This window comes from Macrotis lagotis, chromosome 1 (assembly GCF_037893015.1).
Source record: "Macrotis lagotis isolate mMagLag1 chromosome 1, bilby.v1.9.chrom.fasta, whole genome shotgun sequence".
Taxonomy (NCBI): Eukaryota; Metazoa; Chordata; class Mammalia; order Peramelemorphia; family Peramelidae; genus Macrotis; species Macrotis lagotis.
The window spans coordinates 362891673-362914266 of NC_133658.1; the positions used below are offsets into that span (position 1 = coordinate 362891673).

Sequence of the window (22594 nt, forward strand, 5' to 3'; positions counted from 1 at the left end):
ATATGATGTACCCAGGGTCGGAAAGCTATTGAAATGGGAGGTGACTTGACTCCAAGTCTGGTTCTCTTTTTGCAAGTCACTTGGTCTAGGAAACCATTGGGAAGCTCCAAGTTCCAATTTTTGGTCAAGGCCATTGACATATGGACCCCTTTGTCAGGCCCATCTTGTTAGTTGATGCTGTCCATCCAACTGCCCACCCATGCCTGGGCAGCTCATAGTGCGCCACAGGGCTTTGGAAGAGCCTTGGCCAGGGTAGGCCTGCCAGATTGGGGCAGAGCAGGGTGACCTCACCTGCCTTGGTGGGTTTGATGCTGACGGGCTGGAAGCCTGAAGTCAGAATAGATGAGTCAGCCACATCCGAGTCCAATCCCTCTTTTTTTCGGCAATAAACCAGGATGAGGACAAGCAGGAGAAGGACGAGACATACAGCCACAGCAATAAGCCCCACATACAGGGCCACATCTTCTGGGCCTGAGGCAGCTGTGAGGAGGGTTTGGTAAAAGATGAAGAGACTTCTGGCCACCTACTTGTGGATTCATAGAGTACAAGAGGGCATCTCTATTGGATGTGGATGTGGATATGTGCCTATGGAAGCTGTCAATCTGTCCTCACCAGGGGCTGCTGCTCTGACTGGGAATAGCCACAAAACCGTAGGGTAGTTTGGAACCTGGTGTCAGATCCATTACTAACTTGCATGACCCTGGACAAGTCATCTCCCCACCCTAATTATCTAAGTTGATTAGAGAAGTTTATGATTTCTTCCAGTTCTGTTTCAGACTCCTTTGAGCCCTGTCATTCTATGCTCTTTGAAGGGACTTTCCAGCTCTAAGTGGGATTCTATGATTTGGAAGTCTCTCTAGTTGAGGAGGGGACAGAGGGAGGCAAGCCCATATCTTCCCTGGGTCTATGGAAGACCAGTTGACTCTGGCCTGTGGCAGAGTCCTATGTTAGTCTGTATCCCTTATGAGGGGCTAGGCAGGAGATGGGGTGGCCCCTCTGGAGGGTTCTTTCTTTTCCTCCTGCTTTTTATATTTTCTTTCTTCCAGGTACATGATTGGTCATCCTTCCTTGACCCTAGGGCTGCTGGGTATGTGTGTGTGTGGGAATAGCACATAAAAGTGTGGGGGCCTTAAAATAGGATTTAGATGGGGGGGGGGGAAGAGCTGAATAGAAAGGACAAGGGGCCCTGGTGGGGAGAGGGAGGATTAGCTGTCTGGAGGAATCAATATTGATTTTAGTGGGAATCTGCATAATGGAAGGAAGGTCCATCAGGAAGGAATTGACACAGATAATTAGGTTTTTAATTGAAAGTGAAGGTGGGGGTTGGGGGAGGAGGTTGTTTCTGGGAAATATCGTATTAGAACCTTTGTGTTAGTGACATTGGTCCAGAGCTTCCAGCCTTTGCTTTCTCCCCCACCTACGACCCACTCTGACATGATGGGAGGCAGTGTTGGGGAGGGAGGGTCTCCCAGGGTCATAGATTTTGATCTAGAAAGGACATTAGGAGTTATTTAGTCCAAATCCATCAATCTTCAGGGTGAGGAAACTGAGATCCATAGAGGTTATGGGAGTTTCCCAAGGTCACACAGCAACAAAGCCAAGATTCTAAGCCAGGCTCTATTTCCATCATGCCACTTAGGGCAGGTGCAGGACTGCTGGAGGGGAGCTATCAGCGGGCAAGGGACTGACACAAACGGGGTGCCTCAAGAGCCCTAAACTCAGGTATTCCCCTTTGAGCAGTGTGATGGAGGAGAGGCTTTACAAACATAGCTGAGGGTCAGGGCTGTTAGGTCTGGGAGTTGGACCAGATGATTGAAGAAATATGTCAGGAGAGCTGAGTGGGGTTGGGGTAGGGGAAGGAGACCCTTTGCTGGGACCACAGGACTGTACAGGACTCAAGGCAAGGCTGGAGAAAAGAAGTGATGGGTGAGTGTGGGGGGATTTACGGGGGATGGAGGAATGAGAAGAGAGGACTCTGTAGGGGAAAATTTCATGGTTATGGGACACATGGAGAAAACACTCATTGTGTAGTGGAATGTTTAAATTTCAGGAAAACATCATTATTTGGGGTGAGGTGGCAGTATGGAAAAAACTCACTGTGGATGCAGAGGTCACTGGTACAGTTGCGGGTATCCAGGTCAGCTCCATGACACTCTTCCCCACCATTACGGGGTGGGGGCTCGGAGCATTCCCGGCTCCTCCAGCGGGTACAGTCCAGTGCGCAGGCTGACCACTTGCTCCACTCAGTCCACCCTCCGTCTACTGCACATGTGAGACGGGGACACCAGACAGAGGCAAAAAAAGAAACAGTCAATCCCTTACTCACAGGGGCAACACAAGCTCCCTCACCCCATTCCACCTCTCGCCTCTGGTGAAAAAACAAAGGATGATGTCTCAGAGAGCAGGCCTCAGGGGACCTGGAGACATCAGGTCTGTGCTTGTCCATCTGAACCATGAAGAGTGGAACAGGGGGAGGGTGGTCGGCGGACATGATGGCAGCAGCGACGAGTGATGGCAACAGCTGCAGGCGAGGGCTAATGGAAGTGGGAGGTGGTATGATGCCAAGGCTGGTGGGCTAGGTGTGGTGCTAAGGGGAGAGTCAGCAATGGAACCTCCATTGGATGAAAAGCTCTATGCCCTTCCCCAGAGGGACCTTGTGAAGACATGCTCTTCTGCTGACTGGAATCTTCTGATTTTCCAGTCTAAGACTATAACACCCGAGCCTTCACATAGCTAGTGTTTCCTTGTCTTAGCTAGCCTTTATCTCAAATGATGGCATGTGGTCTTCTGCTTTTATAAGGTCAGCAATGAGCATTTATTCCCACACATTCTATCATTGGCCTTCTCCTCTCTCCCCTAACAATCTCATCAGCTCCTTTGGCTTAAATTATCACCTCCATGTGGATAAAGCCCATTTCCAACCTTAACCTTTCCCCCAAGGTTCAGTCTTGGGTTTCTAAATGGATGGTGACCATCTTCACCTGTATAATAATGACATATTGTGCTTCAAGTATGACTGACCCCATTTTGTAGAAAAGGAAATGGGAGGAGGCTGAGAGAAACCTGCCTAGTGTCACAGATCTAATGTGTCTCAGTTGCCTAATTAGAACCCAAATCTTCCTGGCTGCAAGCCTAACTGTTCATTATATCAAGCTGCCCCTCAAATGATAGCAGCACCTTGAACTAAGCTATCTTCTCCCTAGAAGCTACTCCTTTCCCTATAGCATCTTTTTCTGTGGATGGTACTATCAGCATTCCAGTCACTGAAGCTTGAAACCACCCAATCATTGATTCTTCCCTCTCCTTCCCTCGCTGCCCCCCAAACCTCCCTACCCTCCAACCAATATGTTGCTAAGTCAGGTCGATTCTTTTTCTGTAATATTTCTTGCATTTGTCTTCTTTCACCGCAACTATCCCCAGTTCTTCAAGCCCTCATCTTTCTTTCCCTAGCCCAGAGAATAAAATCCAAACTCCTTAGTCTGGCCTTTGAGGCATTCCAGAACCTAGCTCCAATCTATCTACCCAATCTTATCTTATCCTTCAGGGAGCAAGTCCAGCCTCTCTACCCATTTCCAGATGTCAATTCATGGGACCATAGATTAGAGCTGGCAGGGACCTCAGAGGCACAGAGAAAAAGGCCTTGCAGACCTTGTTCTTGTCTGGCTCTTCTGACTTGGGCTCACACTGTTCTTAAGTATGGAGTTGACCTATTAGCCTCTCTTCTACCACTAAGACTCAAGTGCATCTCCTCTCTTCCCTCACCCCCAAGTGAAAGTGAATTTTTCCCTCCTGAATCTCTCCAAGGTTCATGGTATAGAACTCTGCAATGCCTTTATGCTATTCTGTTATTGCATCTTTTCCCATGAGATTGTAAGTACCTGATTTTTGAGGCCTGCTTTGGTATCATCTTTAAACCTCCATTGCCCAGTACAGGGACTTAGACATTTAATAAATATTTGCTAGACTGAATTGTAAGCCAGCCTGCCCAGGCTCTAGGATGACTGAGGCTGGGAAGGAGAAGTCAATGGCTCCCAAGTGCTTTCTTCTCTACACAACCAGAAGGTCAGTATTGCAAATGGTACGATGTCCATTTTATTCATGAGGAAACTGAGGCTCATAGAGAGGATGGGGCTTATTCACATTTCTTGAGAGTGTGAATTGTTTCATCCTTGTTACTTATATATCCAGTGCCTAGTTCAATAGCTGGCACCCAGCAAATGTTTGAGATGCTTGTTGATCAATGTACTGACATTATTTGAATCCAGGCTCTACACCTGGGAGTCACACCTTCCCCAGCATGGTTCCTACCTCTGGAAACAAAGTTTCTGGCACACAGAGTGTCTCTTGGTTTCCTGCCATCCCAGACCAGGAAGACACCAGAGTCAGGGACACAGTTCATGTCACCCGCTCCCCAAGGGCCCTGGGAGCTCTCTTAAGGACGGGCACTGCAGTTTCACCTTTGTCTTTCCCTACTGTCCAGCAGGAGACACCCTCTCACATACCCCTTAATCATCATGTGCTAAAATGGGAAAGAATGTCGATCCACTCTTCAGCTGCTCTAGGATAGGCCTAGGTTTGCTGGTGTTTCCCCTTTACATAATCAACTCTCATGGCTCTCTCTTGTCTCTGGACCACAGATGACTTCCTCTGTTTGGCACGTAAAGTCTTATACGACTTGGCCCCAAAACTTCCTTTCCAACTTTCTTCCACATTACTGCCCCTCACATATCCATGGCCCAGCCAAACTGACCTTCCTACCCTTCCTCATGCAACTTGTCATTTCCTTCCTCCACACCTTCTTTGTTCTAGCTGTCCCCCATGCCAGGAATGCCCTTTCCTCTAATTATCTTTTATTTTCTTCAAAACTTAGCTCAAGTTCCACCTTCTACAAAAAGTCTTTTGTGGCCTCCACCCCAGCTTTGACTGTATGCTTCTTAAGGGCAGGGGCTGCTTCATTTTCTATCCTTGTATGCCAGTCTCTGACACAGGGTAGGCAAGGAATAAAAGCTTGATGACTGACATTGCTGCTGAGAGCAGAGGAAGATTGTGGGTGACTGGGCATGGTCAGATGATGGTCAGCTGTGCCCTAGAACACTGTCAAGGCTAAGAAACAACATCCAATGCTGGCGGGGTCAGACCTCAACCAGACTCTCATGCAGGCCCATCCAACTACTGGTCCCATGTGGACCCTATGTAGTGGTGTCTCTACAGTAACCCTTGGGTGCCTGCCTGAGGGACACCCTTCCACCTTTACCCACTGTGGGCACTTCTTCCTTCCTTCCCCTCATCATTCTCTCCTGACCTCCTGGTTCCTTTCACAACCACATATCAACTGCCCAGCTTGTGGCAGCCCACCAAAGAGCTGGTGGCTCCAGTTGAACTAAGGCCCCAGGGACACACAGGGGATGTGTCAATGGGGTTTTGAGATCAATGTTCTATACAGAGAAATCAATTCACTGAAGACAAGCCAGAGCCGAAGGGCACTGTGCCCAGATCCCAGCTCTGGTGCTCAAATACTTGTCTATATGTGGAATCAAAGAACACAGAATATCACAGATGGAAGGAGCCCAGAAGACAGAATGTTAGATATTGAAAGAGCCTTAGAACATAGAATGCCAGAGTCAAAAGGGACCTTAGAACCTACAATATCAGAGATGTAAAGGATCTTAAAGCATGTTAGAGCTGGAGAACAATCTTAGACCATAGGATGGTGGAGCTGGAAAGGACCACAGAACCTAGAATACACAGAATGTCTGAGAAGATCAACCCATTGTTTTACAGCTGAGGAGAAGGAGGCCTATAGAAGATTGGTGCTGCAGCCAAAAGGAGAACCCAAGTTTCTAGCACTTTCTCCATTGATTTCCTAGCATAACACCTAATGGACTGATCTTCCTTCTGCCATTTTTCTCACCTTACATCTCTTTTTACTGGAGATATGATTTCTCTGGTCTTGGTGCCAGAAAAACCTACAAAATACACCCCTCTGGAGGCAACTCCTCTTATGGAAGGCAAGAGGAAGAGTTTGAGCCCTGACTCAGGAAAAACAGATGTGGCATTGATGGGGAGGAGACAAGGCTCCTTTCTCAGCATATTTGAAAACCTGCTCTCCCCCTGTATCCAGTATTACTCTTGGGGAAAAGCCATCTCAAACATTCATTCCTACCTGATGCTACAGAGGAAAGGTCCTTCCTTCAGGGGAAGTTGCTGAAAGAGGGTCTAAGTGGAACTCAGGAAAGAAGCACTAATGGAAGGATATTTTCCATGGAATCTTAGAATGCTGGAAGGGGAAGGAACCCAAATTCATCAAGTCTACCAAACAGCACCTCCATGTGATCACCAATATTAAGCCTCTGCTCAAAGGCTTCCATTGATAGGAATTCTTTATTTACTAAAGCAGAAATTCAATCCAACTTCTGGTCACCACTAATGGCTAAGGAATGTTTCCTTCTGTTCAGCTTAAAATCTATTTCTTAACATCTTTTCCCTATAGTTTCTGGTTGTTCTCTCTGGTCCCAGACAGAAGAAATGTAAGTAAAATCCCCTAGGACTTCACAAATATTACTTCACCTTATCATCACAACAACCCTGGGAAGAAGGTGCTATTCACTAGGAAATGAGGAAACTAAGGCAGAGGTTAAATGACTTGCCCAGGGTCACCTGAGGTCAGATTTGCACTAAGGTCTTTTTGGCTCCAGGTTTAGCACTCTGTTCAATGTACCACTCAGTTTCCTTGAAAGCCATCGTCACATAACCACCTGCCCCAAGTCTTCTCCTTTCCGAACTATGCATGTCCAACTCCTTCAGTCTATCTTTTCTTTCTCCATTCTCCTCATTATCCTGACTGTCTTCCTTTGAACATGCTCCAGTCTGTCAAGGTCCTTTTTAAAGTACAGTATCCAGAACTGGAAACACTCTTTCCTAGTGGGGATTTGACAGGGGTGAAGGACAGCAGTCCTATCACCCTCAGCTAAAATGGCCTCTGGCCCACCTGCCTGGCCTGAATGGTGGGACTAGTGCAATGGAGGCGGCTGAGTGACCAATGCAGGGTGGCCATGGTGGTGGAGGCGAGGGGCCAGTACCTGGGCACAGGGTGGCACAGGCGGTTTTCTGGCCGCTCTGGCCCTCACAGAAGGAGCCCCCGTTGAGAGGTGCCGGGTTGGTACAGCTCCGGCTGCGTTTCTGCCAGCCTCGCCCACAGGTGGCACTGCAGGCTGACCATTCCGTCCAGGTCGACCACCCACCGTTCACTGGTGTGGGACAGAGAAGGGACCAAGGTCAGCGAGGTCCAAGGCTTGGCACGGAGCACCTCCCCAGGGTAGGCTTGGGGGTGCAAATTTTGAGGCCAGGACTCCACAGATGCAATGTCCTTAGTTGTTACTAGCCCTGTGCATTCCTGGTTGTAAGTGGAGGTGCCTCAAGGCAGAGAAGGAAGAGGAGATGAGGGCAGTGGGTGGGAGGTCCAGACTCTAGCCAGCTCCCACATGGGACCTTATCTCCTAGGTTATACTTGGTTATACTTTTCTGGCAGCCACTTGCAATGAAACCCAAACAGAGAAAGTATTGTGCTCCACAACAGCAATCTGAACAGATCTGGTGACCTCTCACCCCAGCCTGTTCTAGGAGAAACATCATCACTCACCTTATGCTGTTTGTCAAAGAATAAGGTCATTAGCTTTCAGTTGCCCCTGGCCCTGGGCCAACCCCTTCCTGTACCCATGCCTCCTTGGACTATCCTTCTATAGACTTCTTTTCTCCCACATTCAGGCTGCTGCCTGGCCATTCATCTCCTACAGCACCACCAGTGATGTGCCCCCTCTCCATTCCCATGATACCCCAAGCCATGCCCCACCCCAGGTCCCCTGAGACCATAGCATCTATGATCATGTCTCTCTCTGACCAGAGCACCTCTGACCCTTCTCAGATCACACAGTTCCACATACTCTCCCTCCAGTCCTGGCCAAGATCACTGAGAGACCACAGAGGAAGGGGGAGGGCTATAGCTCACCATAGACAGTGACAGCGGCAGAGGAGCTGCGGCGACGTGCCACAATGTTCTTGGCCACACAGGTGTAGTTGGCTGTGTCAGCCAGGCGGGCCTGTCTCACCACTAGGCTGTGTTCCCGGGTCACATAGACGTTGGGATCCAGGGATGGGTCAACAAGGTCCTCGTTTCGGAGCCACTCCACCTGGGAAGACAGGGAGATGCTAGCAGATCTGTCTCCACAGGTTCTGCCCAGAAGAGCTCTACCAGGGAGAGGATGGCTTTGGTTACTGTCTGGTATCTGTCTACGTTGTTCCTCTGGGACTTATCCACATGACTTCCTAGAGGGGGCACTGTCTGCATAAGCCCTGAGGAGGGGTGTGAGCTCTGCCTACATGGGGCTGCCCAATTGACCCTGGAAGGGTCTTGATCTGAGCGGAGGAGTGGCAGTGGGCAGAGTGGAAAGAAGACTTGATAGTCAGTGGGGAGGCAGAGGAGCCAACGTGGAGAATCTCCCAAGTCCTTAGATTAATGAGCAACAAATGTGTCCTGGATACTGCCCAAGCCTGGACACAAGATGGTGGTGGTAGATGGGGGCAGAGATCAGTAATATGATGCCCAGTCAGGTCTAAACTAACCTTGTCTTGGCCCAGGGTTTACAGACTAGACTGGATTTGTAGAATCACTGTATATCAGGACTGGTAGGCACTTCAGGGCTTGTCTAAGTATATTCCTCTTATTGCACAATGAGCAAATTGAGATCAAGATGGTTAACTCTCTTGTGGCTTGCCCAGAGTTATATCCTGAGCTGAGGTGCTCCAAGGGATCTGGTTGGTGTGTAGGGCTGGGGATCCAGAGGAATAGGAAGGAGGCTGTACTGTGGATTTCACAGGCTTCAAAGGACTTGAGAAAATGGGCTGTGAGCTGGACCTCCCTGCCCCTATGCTGGCCCACAGATCCTAGCCTGCCTCTTACCTCAGCAGGAGGGATGCCTTCAGGTGGGCGGCAGGGCAGGATGATGCCCTGCTCCAGGGATACTTCCTTGGCCAGAGGCTCCTGTTCAAAGTTTTTGCGCAAATCTGAGAGGAGAAATGAGAGGGATGAGGGCTTCCTGTGTCTGGCGCAGGCTCTGCCAGGCACCAAGAGGAGGACTTTTCCTGGGCACTGGAACAGAATCCAGACTCTAATAAGCAGCATCTGTACTCTGCAAGTCAGCTGGCTCTCTTGAGGTGGTGGTGGGGGAATGGGGTCTGGCCTTCGAGGGGACTAGATAAGAAAGATTCCACAATTTAAGACGGAGGCTTGTTCCTGATCCAGTCTTTTCTTGGGCTAGACTCAAGGCTGGAAAGGGACTCTAACCTTGACTGTATTCTCTATCCTGGGGTGAGAGGAGGGAGGCCAGTCTGACCTGGACTGTTGTTCAAGCCCCTCAGAGTTCAGGCCAGGACTGAGGTCCAGCAGAGGGAGGCCCCTGGGCACTTTCCTGAGTCCCTGTCCATAGGAGGCCCGCCTGATTCTACCCCTCCATCCAGTCCATTCCGGCTGGATCTCCCTATCCAGGGAAAGGCTCTTCAATCCTACCCAACTCTCTGCCCAAGGAAGGAGCTGTAATCCCACTTTACTATGGCCCTGCCTCCCAGTCACCCACACGGTACTCACAGGCGATGCGGACATAGGCCTTCTGGCTCTTGGTGGTGCCTGAAGAACTCCAGGCCACACACTGGCACCAATATTCCTCCAGACCAAAGACTTTTTCCACCTGTTGCCTGGAGATGTTGATGCGGACCTCCATCATTGGCAGTCCTAGAAGTGGAGGAAAAGGACCATGAGGGGGGTGGTGGGATGGGACTATTGTTATTCAGGGGCCTGCTAGAAACCCTGCTGACTCGGGGGAGGCAAGGATCGCAGCCTCAGGGAGCCACTGGCATTTGAGCTGCAGGGAACCCAGAAATTCAAATCTGGCCAAGAAAGTGTTGGAGAGGGCCATCAGTGTAAACTGCCCTGGAGTCATGTTACAGGTAGATAGTCCTGAGAACACAGAATATAAGAGATCTTAGGATGCTGAGGAGAGATTTTCAGAGCTGGAAGGGGTCTTGGAGATGGTGTCATCATACAACATTCCTACCTTCACCCAGTTCTAGTTTACAGGTCCAACAACTGAGGCTCAGAAAGGTTAAATGTCAGGGTATGAAATAAGGAAATAAGTGCTTGTGTTGGGGACAGGGCCAAGTGAGTGTGTCCTGACATGACCGTGCTCAGAAGTATGTGTGTGTGTGTGTGTGTGTGTGTGTGTGTGTGTGTGTGTGAGAGAGAGAGAGAGAGAGAGGGAGAGAGGTGCAGTGAATAGAGTACTGGCCCTGGAGTCAGGAGGACCTGAGTCTGGTCTCAGACACTTAATAGTTTTGTAGCTATGTGCCCTTGGGCAAGTCACTTGGCCCCATTGCCTTGCAAACACTCTCTCTCTCTCTCTCTCTCTCTCTCTCTCTCTCTCTCTCTCTCTCTCTCATAGGGAGAGGGAGAGGGAGGGGGAGAGAGAGAATGAACGAACTTCATCTGCCCGAGGGCCATTGAGGTCAGAGGCTGCACCAGCTGGGTCCCAGATTTCATTCTGCATGACTAGGCACTGAATGAGGGACTAGAGACACCAGTGACAGACAGACATGAGCCCAGTGACTTGAATGCCAAGGTTTCATTTCTGATCTCTAGGCAATCATCGCCTTCCTCTTTGTGCACTAAGGACAGGGTCCTCCCATAGTCCAGAGAGAAGAGGGGTTTTTCCAACTTCACTTCCCAGTCATCCATCTTTGCTCTGGCTGCCAGAGGGATGGGGGGGGGGGAGTCTTTATGAGAAGACATCAGGGAAGGCTTCTTGGAGGAAGAGGTATTTGAGATGGACTTTGAAGGACAAACAGGAATCCAGGCAGGAAGCATCCTTGCCAGCCATAGACTGAGTCTTCTATATGTCCTGCTTGATGGTCCTCTGGCCACTGTGATATCCTTCCAGTCACCACTTCCTCCTCCCATCTGTCTGTCCCTTCCAACACCTGTGTGTCTGGCCACCAAAGGCAGGGTGCCCAGGAGAGCAAAAACTGTTTGTTTCTAATTTCTCCTCCTCCTGACCCCAATTTCCCTCGGGTCACTGGCTTATCAGAAAGAGAGAGCGAGGCAGGGATGGGAATGTGTTTCTATTGTTAACAGAGAAATTCAATTAGGGCTGCAATGCAGGGAGTCAGGTCTGAGCCTAGCGGAAGGAGCCAAACTTAGCTCAGCTGGTTTGAATGGGGTGGTTGGAGGGCTGTAGGGGCTGTCTTTTTAATTTGCTAACCTGACTTTCCAATACCACTTGCCTTTGCTTCCTGCTCCCTCACCCCCAAAGAACTAATGGTGATCCCTCTTTACCTCTGGTTCTGGATCCTATTTTTATAATTTAGAATGGCATGTTAAAACAACACCAGATTAGGAGTGAGGGCTGGGTTTGAGTCTTGGGTGTGAGTCCCTAGTCAAGTTTCCTGCTCTGATACTCCCTAGTTGGGTAACCCTGGACAAGTCATTAGACCTCTTTGGTGCTGCAATAGAAGGTGAGGGGGCTGGATTAAGGTCTCTGTTCTGGTATTCCATGTTCTCAGGTCCCTTCCACCTCTGACATTCTAGGTGTCTAAGTTACTGAACTTTTCCGGGCCCTGCTTTCTCAAATGGGGATAATCATACCCTCCTGGTTGGATCAGATAGATCCCTTTGGAGGTCCCTTCGAGGATGAGCTGCAGATCCTGTGATCCTAACCTTGGTTAAGTTGTTGTTGTTCACTGGAATAGGAGAGAAACTTTTTCTCCCTATGCAGATTTACACTGTCCAGTCTTGCAGCATTTCCCAGGGGCACTGAGAGACTGCCCAAGGTCACTCCAGTAGTATATGTCAAACTTAAAGTCCACCTCTCCACTGGGCTTGCCAAGTTAACTCTGCTAAGGTGTTGACTGATAATAAAGATGTGGACCCTCCCTGGACCATTTATCTTTACTGCCTAATTTACTCTTCTTTCTAACTACTTCATATTTATGTTCATATAACATCTTTTAAAAAAATCTATCCCTTTTTTGTTATTCCCCTGGCCTCCTAAAAGATCTTCATATTTTCATTCCATAATTCATACTACCAGTAGACTCATCTTCCTCAGATCCAGATTTGATTATGTCACTCTTCTGCTCAAAAGTCTTCAATGACTTCCTATTACTTAATGAATTGAAGTCAAAGCCCAGATTGGCCTTCAAGCCTCAAAACAATTTGGCACTGCCCCACCTTTCCAGCCTTATCTTGTATTCCTCCCTTCTATAAATTCTGTATTTCTGCCAAACCAGCTTACTCTGTAGACGCCAAACCTACTCTATGTTCTTGACTTTCAAAGCTTTTTTTCACACCATTCCTAATGCTTCCTCCTCATTGTTATAATTCCTACTTGTCATTTAAAGTATGGCTCAAGTACCATTTCCTCCACGAAGTCTTCCCTGATATCTTGTCATAAAGACTTCTCTGACCCAGGATCTTACCCAGTTTTGCTCCTTTTTAAAAACACAGCTGTAATTTAACACTACATAACGGGGTTCTCTCTTCTGATGTTTTATCCCCCTACTAGACAGGATCATGCCTAAGCTTTGAATTGCATTTAAAATAGGCAATGTCTGTATGGAGCCCTAACCTTGCCTTCAGCTGTGGTCCGACTCCCTTAGGCTCCCTTCCTGGTAAGCCTGAAAAGGGAAGCAGACTGGTATCTATCTATACCATATAATGGTAAGCAACTCCCTTTCCTGTCATCTTTTTTCTTCTGCCCTTTTCTACTCTTTTTCTTTTTTCTCTCTTCCCCTCTTCTCCCTTACCTTCTCCTCATTTCTCTTCCCTCCTCCTCTTCTTCTCCTCCTCACTTCCTTTCTCTTCTTCTCTTCTCCCTTTCCATCTCTTCACTTTTTCCTTCTTTCTTCTTTTCCCTTCTCCTCTCCTTTCCCTTACCCTGTCTTCTCTTCCCTTTTCCTCTTGCACTCCATTCTCAGTGTGGCCTGGTTATCTCTGTTCACTTCTGCCCCAGAGAGGCCTTTCACCCAGTACAGCATAATACAAATATATGCCCTTAAGAAAAAGACTGGGTAAAGAAAGAAGTGGGATGATTTGGGGTAGCTCACTGTGCAGGGCTCGGCTTAGCTCTGTTGACAGGACCAGGACACCTCCCCTCCCCTGGGCCTTCTTTCCCTTTTCAAAGCCTGGGTTCTGTCCCTCCAAGCTCCAAAGGCCTATTGCAGAAATCAGAGACAACTGGGGGCAGTGGTAGCAATTGAGTGAGTGAGTGAGTGCTGAGAGAGAGAGAGAGAGAGAGAGAGAGAGAGAGAGAGAGAGAGAGAGAGAGAGAGAGAGAATCTGTAGACAGAAAGAAAATAAGAGGGGAGCAGAGGGAAGGGAGGGACCTAATGATATGGGCCTTAGTGGAGATCAGCACAAGTAGGTTTGTGTTTGTTGACTAAGCCCCTAGGATGACCTTAGCTGCTATATTTTCAACCTCTTATAAATCTGGTTCTAATAACCAATCAGTTTCTTTAATAAACAATAAATTACACTTTCAAAGATGGTGCTTAAATGCTTCAGTCAGCAAATTTGGGTCTTTATTATAGAGTCAGTTTCTGCAATATTGTTTATCACATCCCCCCCCCCTTTTTCTCCCATTTCAGACCTGGAAAAGTCATTGCACCAACCCTGACCCTCTTCAGTTTAGGAAGAGAACAAAAGTTGCTTCTTCCCATCTTCTGATTGCCTAGGGTTGGCTGTTGGTAGTGTTGGTGGTGGTGGGGTCTTTGCTCCCAGGCAAACAACCCTCCCATCTTCCCAAATAAAGCTCTCTTATGGGCCCTGGCATCTTCAGTGTAGGTCTATGGAGAGGAGGGAGTCAGGAGACTGATGATGTCATCCCCTGTCTTGTCACTACCTCCTGTGACCTTCCTGGAGGGAGCTATTTCCCCTTTCTGGACTCCAGTTTCATCATCTGTAAGATGGGGGTAAGCCCTGTGCTGGCTGCCTCACCAAGCTGTTGCAAGGAAAGCATTGTATAAATCTTGTGCACTACAGCAAGAGCAATTATATTATTATAATTAAATACATAACAAGAACATAAATACATATTATTATTAATAATAAGCAAGGGTCGCTCAGTTTCTCAGCTTCCCCACCCCCCAAATTAAATTCTGGTTAACTTTGTGAGGATGGAACAGAATCTAAGAATTTGAACTCCAAGGACTGTCAGAGGTCATCAGGCTGAACCTGCAAGCACCCTTATTTTTTTCTCTCTATGCTCAACACAAGTCCAGTGACTGGCACTGGGCACCATGGCCATGCTCATTAATGGGTCCATTACAATGGAGAGAGAGACACAGAGAGAGACAGACAGAGACAGGGAAGGGGGACAGAGAGAGAGAGAGAGAGAGAGAGAGAGTCAGAGAGAAGTGAAAGAGTAAAGATAAGAGGGAGGGGAAGTGGGGCATAGAGAAAGAGACAGGGAGACACAGAGACAAAAAGAAAGAAAAGTAGAGAGAGGGAGGGAGGGGGACAGGACACAGAGTCAGAGACAATGAATGTGCAGGCTGTTTTTCAAGGTCAGGATTGAATAAATAGGGTCAACAATTCCCTGGAATAGCAATTCCCAACATTCCCATAGTCCCAACAATGCAAACCATGATGCAGGACAGGCTCTATTATGGGGACAGTCACAGCATTTAGAGGTAGATGGAGAGTATAGGATACAAGAAATGGTAGGGAGCCTATCTGAGTGGGAAGGGAGCTTAGAAAACAGAACATAGAATATCAAGGCCAGGAAGAACCTAAAAAGATACCCTCATTTTTAGGGGTGGGCAAAAGGGAGTGACTCGCCTAAGGTAATGAAGTAAATTAGCTACCATAGTTTTGATGAGGACCAGAGGAATTAGGGGCTGCTCTGGAAAAACAGTCTCTCACACAAAGGACTGGACCACGAGTAGGAATGAGGGTGAGACAGGAAGGTTGGGAGTATAGGGTGACCAGGCCCATTTTTGGCCCTTGGGGGTCATCCTATTAGTGTTAAATGATGTGGAGGATCCTGAATGGAGTGGTTATTGTAATAACCCTCAGTCTAGAACTCATTAATTTTGGAATGAAACTCTCCCATCTAGGCCAACCCTCTCATTTTACAGATGAGGAAACTGAGGCCCAGGGAGGATAAGGGTTTTGTCACCCAGCTAGTGGGGTAAGATGAAGGATTTGAATCCAGGACCTTTGGCCCCAGAGCCAATGCTATTTCTGTACCATTGTTCTCAATATTCTGGTCCCATGGTGACCTAGTTCTCCATGCATGAGGTTCTCTCCAGCTCTGGATCTGTTATTTGCATTCCACTTTCATCCAAATTCCTGAACTTTCACTCCAATGCCCCAACTCATGGGTCAGTTGGCTCACTGGGGAGTTATAAAAGGTTACCTGCCCCTGGGAGGCCTAGGACTTGGGGAGCAGAAAGAAATACAGGCCCCAGATTCCAGGTCTAATTGAGTCTCCTCCCTAGCATGCCTAGGCTCATTTGTCTTCCTCTTTACTAAGGACCCCTACTCTTGCCCTCCCCCAAAGGCCTGAGCTCCTACCTGCCCTGCCTCCTTTCCCTAATGCTGAATCTAAAAGGAAAAAGGGCAAGGATTAGTTTAACTAGCTAAGGTTCTGATAAAGGAGCCCCTTAAGGTACCTGCATTTGTCAGAAGTAATAACATTCTCCCCACTTTGTTCTCTACAGTACTGCCCCATGTCTCTAAGGAAGGGAAGTCATGGGCAACTAGACTGAGTTGGGTGAAGGAAGAGCTTGGGGACAGCTGCATGGGGAACTAAAATAACTTGTCTGAATAGAAGACCTTGATAATTTTTATTACTAATAATAGATATTCTTTGTCTTTTTATCTCTAGCACCTAGCACATCTGGCACGTTTGCTGTTCAGTCATTTTGGTCCTATCCAACTCTTGATGATCCAATTTGGGGTTTTCTTGGCAGAGATACTGGAGTGGTTTGACATTTCCTTCTCCAGCTTATTTTACAGATGAGGAAATTGAGGCAAACAGGGTTAAGAAACTTGCCCAAGATCACACAGCTAATAAATAAATGTCTGAACTCAAGTCTTCTCGACTCCAGACCTGTTGCTCTATCCATTGTCTGGCACATAGGTGAAATTAAGCCAGAGTGTCCAGACCTGTTACTTCTGGGGGTTCCACCCTTCCTGAGGACTAGAGCTGGAAGCTGGGCTCAGGATCCTGGCCTGAGAGAGGGACTGGGACTGAATCCCAGCTCTATTATCTCCTAAAGGTGTGACTTAGGGCAAGGCCCCTCTTTTCTCCTGGTCTGTTTCCAAATCTGCAAAACGAGGGTAATGAACCAGATGACCTGAGATGGTCCAGATCAAAGGGCCAGAAAGAAAGAAGCATAAATCAGAAGTGGAAGAAACCTCAATTCAATTCTTGTCTCTAAGATTAATTTCCTGTGTGATCTGAGACAAGTCAAGCATCCTTTCTGGGCTTCAGTTTCTTTACCAGTAAATACTGGGAGTCACCCTAGCTAGACATGCAAGCTCCTTCCAGCTGGGACATTTGAAGTTTCTGTGACTGCTTTTAAACTGAGCCAAAATCCACCTCTCCTTGATTTCTACCCCCTGATAATCAGTTGAGTCTTTAGAAAAAAACTGTCTTGGTCCAGAAACTCATTCTGCTCCTAACAGCATCAGACACTAGTATATCCCTGCTTCCTTAGCCCTCCCTATCTTGTTTTCTACGATCCATGCATCCCTGACCCTTCCCAACCCCTCCTCCATCTTTTCCCCTTCCCTTCTTCTCTTCCCCTCCTCTCTGTCCTTTCCTTTTCCCCATCCCTGTCCCACTCCCTTTCCCCATCCCTGGTGTCCTCCCCTTCCCCATCCCTTCCCACTCCCCTTTCCCATCCATGGCCCAGTCTTACCACTGCTCTTCTCGGTGCTGTGTTCTATTATGTGGTCTCCCTGGTGAACCCACTCCCCATTGCACTTGAAGTAAATCTGGGTGGCAGGGCTGGCTTTGCATGTAAGTGTCACTGGCTTATTCTTGACAATGTAGACATCCTCAGGCTCCACCAGGAAATGGGGCAACAGGTCAGGGTTGGCACCAGGTACTGGGTTGGCCACAGTGGCACTCTGCTGGGCACCTGGGATGGCAAAGAGAAAGAATGAAAAACCTAGAAATAAGCAAAGACACAACACAGTGTTGTGGACCTCTGGAGGGGACCCCAGACATCCTGTCTTAGGATCTGTCCCCTCAGACAGACCATACCTGGTCAGTTGTGGTTGTAGAATTTAGAGCTGTGAGAGACCAATTAGGGAAACCAAGGTCTGGAGAGAAATGACTAGGGTACAGAACACTCCAAGGGCAGAGCTCTCCCCACATGACTTTGGCCAAGAAGGAGCTCCTTCTCCCTCAAATTTCCAGGTTTAAAATAAAGCTTTACTAGGACATTGAGGAGAAAAGTCACAAGAGAATGAGTACTAAGAGTAGGTCAGTACAACACATCTAATATGTAAAGAAGTTTAACAATCAACCTATATCAGATTGTATGCATGCTTTTATGGGGAGGGGGAGGGAAGGGAGAGAAGGAGGGAAAAAATGTGAAACTTAAAAATTCAAAAAAGCTGAATGTTGAAAATGCTCTTTACATGTAATTGTAAAAAAAAAATTTTTTTTAAAGAGTAGTAGGATATTTGAGATCACAAAGATTTGTCCTCAGCTTAATCCTCTGCCTTCTGGTGGGACCTTCTGGTGGAGCTCCCCCCACCATCTCCCTTTAACATCACTGGCCCCTCCCACACAAAAGGTAAGCCACAGACATTAAACTGCATGGACTCTCTTAGGTCCTTTGGTCTAATCTCCATATCCCTAAGAAATAGTCTTTCTGCTTAAATACTCAGTGATGGGGACTGGCAGGCCCCAGCCCATCCCCTACCAAGACAAACCATTCTACTTTCAGATAGTTCTGATTTGGAGATAATTCCTATTTCTGTGATTTTTCTTATATTGAGCTGAAATCACTTCCCTCTCTTTCTCCAGTTCTGTCCTCTGAGGCCTAGCAGAACAAATTTAATCCCTCTTCCATTTGAGGCATTTATCATGTCTTCCCCACTCTTCTCTTGCCTGAGCAATAGATTCCTTATTCTTTCAAATGATCCTTGTGTTCTGGTCCAGTCCCTGAACTGTCCTTCTCTCAATGTGATCTTGTTTATCAGTGTCCCCTCTAAAACATGTGGCTGACAATTGGACAACATTCTCTGGAGTAAGTCTGGTCAGAGCAGAGACCAGGGAGAGAGGGATAGAGGGATCACTAGTCTACCAGTGGGGACAAAGGACCCTGGATCAGGGAAACATCATCTTGCCTCTCTCCTAGCACCAGGTCCTGAAGGACAAAAGGGTAAAAAGAAAACACAAGAGAAAGCTTGGCCCTGCCCTCAGGATTCTAGACTGGTTCTTTTGCTTTCTTTAAGCTCTCAAGCTGAAAATCCCTTCAAATGTTGGCAAGTTCACATTGTCACTGGGAGATAATGTAGTGTAATGGGAAGAACACTGAATCTGGAGTTAGAAGATGTGGTTGTTTTCATTGTCTAGAAGATTAATCATGTCCTACTTTCCCATGACCCTATTTATAATTTTCTTGAACAGATACTGGAGTGGTTTGTCATTTTTCTTCTTCAACTCATTTTACAGATGAGGAAACTGAGGCAAACAGGGTTTGAAGTGATTTGTATTAAGTGTGAGGGCAGATTTGAATTCAAGGGTTGGACTCTAACCAGTGGTCTCTGTTGCACCACCCTTGGAGTCAGAGGACCTCAGTTCAAATCTGACTTCTCTTAATTGCTACTTATGAGAGCTTAGATGTCACCAACCTTTATGAGCTTCAATTTCCTCATATGTAATAAGAAAGGGCCAGACTTGATGACTTCTAAAATTCCATCTGGTCCAGAATCTCTGATCCTAGGAGCTACTGAAGCCTAAGTCCTCTTAGCTATAAAATCCAATCTTAGGGCTTTGCAGGAAAGCACAAGGGAAGTAGAGGTGGTGGTGATGGTGTTGGTAGTTATTCTATTGGGAGACATACCCAACAGAGATACTGGAGAGAAATGACTAGGTTACAGAATGCTCCAAGGGCAGAGCTCTCCTCATTTTTCCACATGGCCTTGGCCAAGAAGAAACTGTCACTCAAATTTTCAGGTTTGAAATAAAGCTTTACTAGGACATTAAGGAGAAAAGTCACAAGAGAAAGAGTACTAAGAGTAGGACAGTTTAGAAACTCAAAAGTTTGTTTAGGGGTATCTTTCAGCCAAGTCAGAGGAGCTTGAAATCAAGGCGAACAAAAGAGTGGGCTGGAAGGGAAGGGCCCAGGTCATCCTAGTTCCCCTTCTGGTAATATTTGGAAGGCTTACAAAGCAAAAATACAAGTATTGTTAATCCTGAGTCAGAGAATTTCCGTAGCATAGCACATCAGAGTCTCTGGGCTGGGGCTCAAATCCAAGGCTCTCTGATTCTTAAGACCATCATTTCTCACCCCGCCCCCCACATAATGGAATGCCTGGAAGAAGGTATTTAAAGGATATTTAGCACACCCTATCTTTCTCCATTTGTCCCCTAAACAGGTTCCCTGAGGGGCAGACATTTGACTTTCTCTTAAATGTTGCCAGTGACCAGGAGGAGAACTCACTCCTCCACAAGGCCATTACTGGCTGAGTGAGATGGCAGCTAATGTTTGGGCCATCATCACTTTTGCTTTCCAGTCACCCTACCCAGTTCTTTTCTTTCTGGTCTCTCTCCTTTTGCTTAGTCTTACAAAACTACTAAATTTGAGAGAGGAGGAGGAGGAGAAGGGGGAGGAAGAGAAGGAAAAGGAGGAGGAGGGTTCTCGACCCAAATTCTCCATGAACAGCCCAGCAACCTTTACATGACCCTCCCAGGAGTTTCTGTCGCAAAACATTTGGTGGATGCTGGAATAGTTGTACATGTAGGGCAGATCTACAATGAGAACTGGGTGGCACCTTCTAAATCATCTTGCTCAACCTCTAGCTGAACTGAAGTTCCTTTTAAGTTCATCCCTGACAAGGGGTCATCTAGCTTCAACTTGAACCCTTCTAAGGAGAGGAACTTGTAATCTCTACCACATGGGGCAGACCTCATCTCTTGTTTGACCTTCAAACACTTAGAGACAACTTCCATGTCCCTCCCTCGAGTCCTCACTTCTTCATGCTATATAACTTCTCCCTCATCTCTTTCCCCTTTTCTCTAGTCTCTCACTCTTCTCTGGGTCTCTCTCTCCCCTTCATCTGACCTCCCTTTGGCAGTTGGGATCATTCATGCAAATTCCTGAGCATACGGACAGCCAGAGACTAGGGAAAAGGCAGCAACTCTGCCTCTTAACCAGGCTTAACACTAGGACAAATCCAAATAGAGGAATTTTTAACCCTGACTCAACCCTGTCATCTAATCTTGTCCCAATTTCAGATTTGATCTATCCACATTAAATCTACCTCTCTAATCCATCTCACCAAATTCTAAATTGGGAAACTACCCTCCACATTCAACCCCAATCTTAACTTTCATTTGATTCCAGTCTAATGTCTTCCTATCAGGGCGGCTAGGTGGCGTAGTGGATAAAGCACCGGCCTTGGAGTCAGGAGTACCTGGGTTCAAATCCAGTCTCAGACACTTAATAATTACCTAGCTGTGTGGCCTTGGGCAAGCTACTTAACCCCGTTTGCCTTACAAAAAAAAAACCAAAAAAAAAAACAACCTAATGTCTTCCTATCCCCAGTCTTAACCAGCTTGCCAACCTGTCCAACCCTCAACTTTTTTTTTTGTAAAGAACCTATACACAAACATATATTCTTACATATATACATATGTCAATATATATTGACACATACATATGCACAACACCCTCAACTTTTATTTTGGTTTGTTTGTTTTTGCAAGGCAATGAGATTAAGTTACTTGCCCAAAGTCACACAGCTAGGTAATTATTGAGTGTCTGAAGGAGGATTTGAACTTAGGTTCTCCTGACTCCAGGGCCGGTGCTCTATCCACTGAGCCACCTAGCTTTCCCCACCCTCAATATCTTGCCCAACTTTTTGAATTTCAACCCCAAACCTGCTCTCTCCTGACCACCCTACCTTGACCCCTACTTCTGGATTTAGAAAGATTGGGGTCTTGGGAATGGTGAAGGTGAGGAAAAAAGAAGCAAAAGGACTCAGAGAGGGGCAGCTAGATGGCTCAGTGGATAGAGCACCAGCCCTGGAGTCAGGGGGATCTCAGTTCAAATCCGGCCTCACACATAATACTTACTATCTGTGTGACCTTTGGCAAGTCACTCAATCCCATTGCCTTAAAAAAAAAAGGTACTGGTAAAAGCCCCAGGGACTGGGACTTAGGAGACTTGAATTCTAGCTCTGGCCACTAATTCACTGTCAGACTTTGAGCATATCCCCATGCCTCTCTCAGCCTCAATCTTGTTTGTAAAATGGGTGGATGGTATTTTATGATTTCTACAGTTCCCTCCGGATCCAGAAGTCTGTGATTTCAATGTAGCAGAGAAGCAGAGGGACTTTGGCAAGTTCCTTAAGGCCTTGAAGTGGGGAACAAACCTCCAATTTATCTGGGGCAGGTTTCTGGCCTGGACCCATCCATTGGTCTCCTCACTTCCTGCGTCTCTCTCTTCCCATGGCCAGGGCATACAAGTGGAGGAAGATGCTTTAGCTCTCATTTCCTTCCCTCTTCTTCCCAAACAGGAAGCTCTGCTTTGGCAGGTGGATGCTTCAGGGGTCTGCTCAGCTCAGCCCCTTCCTCTGACCCCCTCCCAGGGGGCTCCCTCACTTTCTACCTGCAGCTCCATTGTACATTCCAGGATGCTCAAGAACCCACTTCTTGGCCACAAACTGAGACCTAAACTTCCTACTCACATTTCCTTCCTTGGGGTATGGTTGCTGGAGAGTGGGGAGCTTTCTTTCTTTCTTTCTTTCTTTCTTTCTTTCTTTCTTTCTTTCTTTCTTTCTTTCTTTTTAAGGTTTTTGCAAGGCAATGGGGTTAAGTGACTTGCCCAAGACCACACAGCTAGGTAATTATTAAGCGTCTGAGACCAAATGTGAACTCAGGTACTCCTGACTCCAGGGCTGGTGCTCTATCCACTGCACCACCTAGCTACCCCGAGAGTGGGGAGGTTTCTAATCAGAAGTTCTGAAATCCCAACTTAGTCAAGAGATTCAGGGAGGGAAGGGAAAGGGTCCAAGGGGCTCAGAGCTGGCTTGCTTGCATAGCTTGGGATTTGTCATAGCTGGTGGGCATGCCTATGCCCAGCTGCTTGAGCTGTGTCCACCAGGTAGCAGGAAGAGGGAAGGGGGTGGGGTAGGCACAAGGACTTCCTAAGCTTTCCTCCCCGGCATCCCTGTCGGCCCATCCATTACCGCACCAAGCATTGCTAGCGTCAGGCGCCCGCTGAACCCGCCACAATCCCTCATGTCTGCATTTAACTGCTAATGAAAAATAAATGTTCCGTGACCAATGAGGGGCACAGCTCA

At 47.3% G+C, this 22594-nt stretch overlaps 1 protein-coding gene across 1 annotated transcript in view; it reads right to left on the bottom strand.

The window, feature by feature from the left end:
- The window catches only part of UNC5A (unc-5 netrin receptor A), a 100110-nt gene that overhangs the window by 13394 nt on the left and 64122 nt on the right, over positions 1–22594 (bottom strand). The window contains exons 2-7 of the mRNA XM_074212325.1: positions 16972–17193; positions 9641–9784; positions 8957–9060; positions 8006–8186; positions 2098–2262; positions 292–480 (exon numbers count right to left, since the gene is read on the bottom strand). Coding sequence (XP_074068426.1) covers positions 292–480; positions 2098–2262; positions 8006–8186; positions 8957–9060; positions 9641–9784; positions 16972–17193 — 1005 coding nt within the window. The remainder of the gene's footprint in view (positions 1–291; positions 481–2097; positions 2263–8005; positions 8187–8956; positions 9061–9640; positions 9785–16971; positions 17194–22594) is intronic.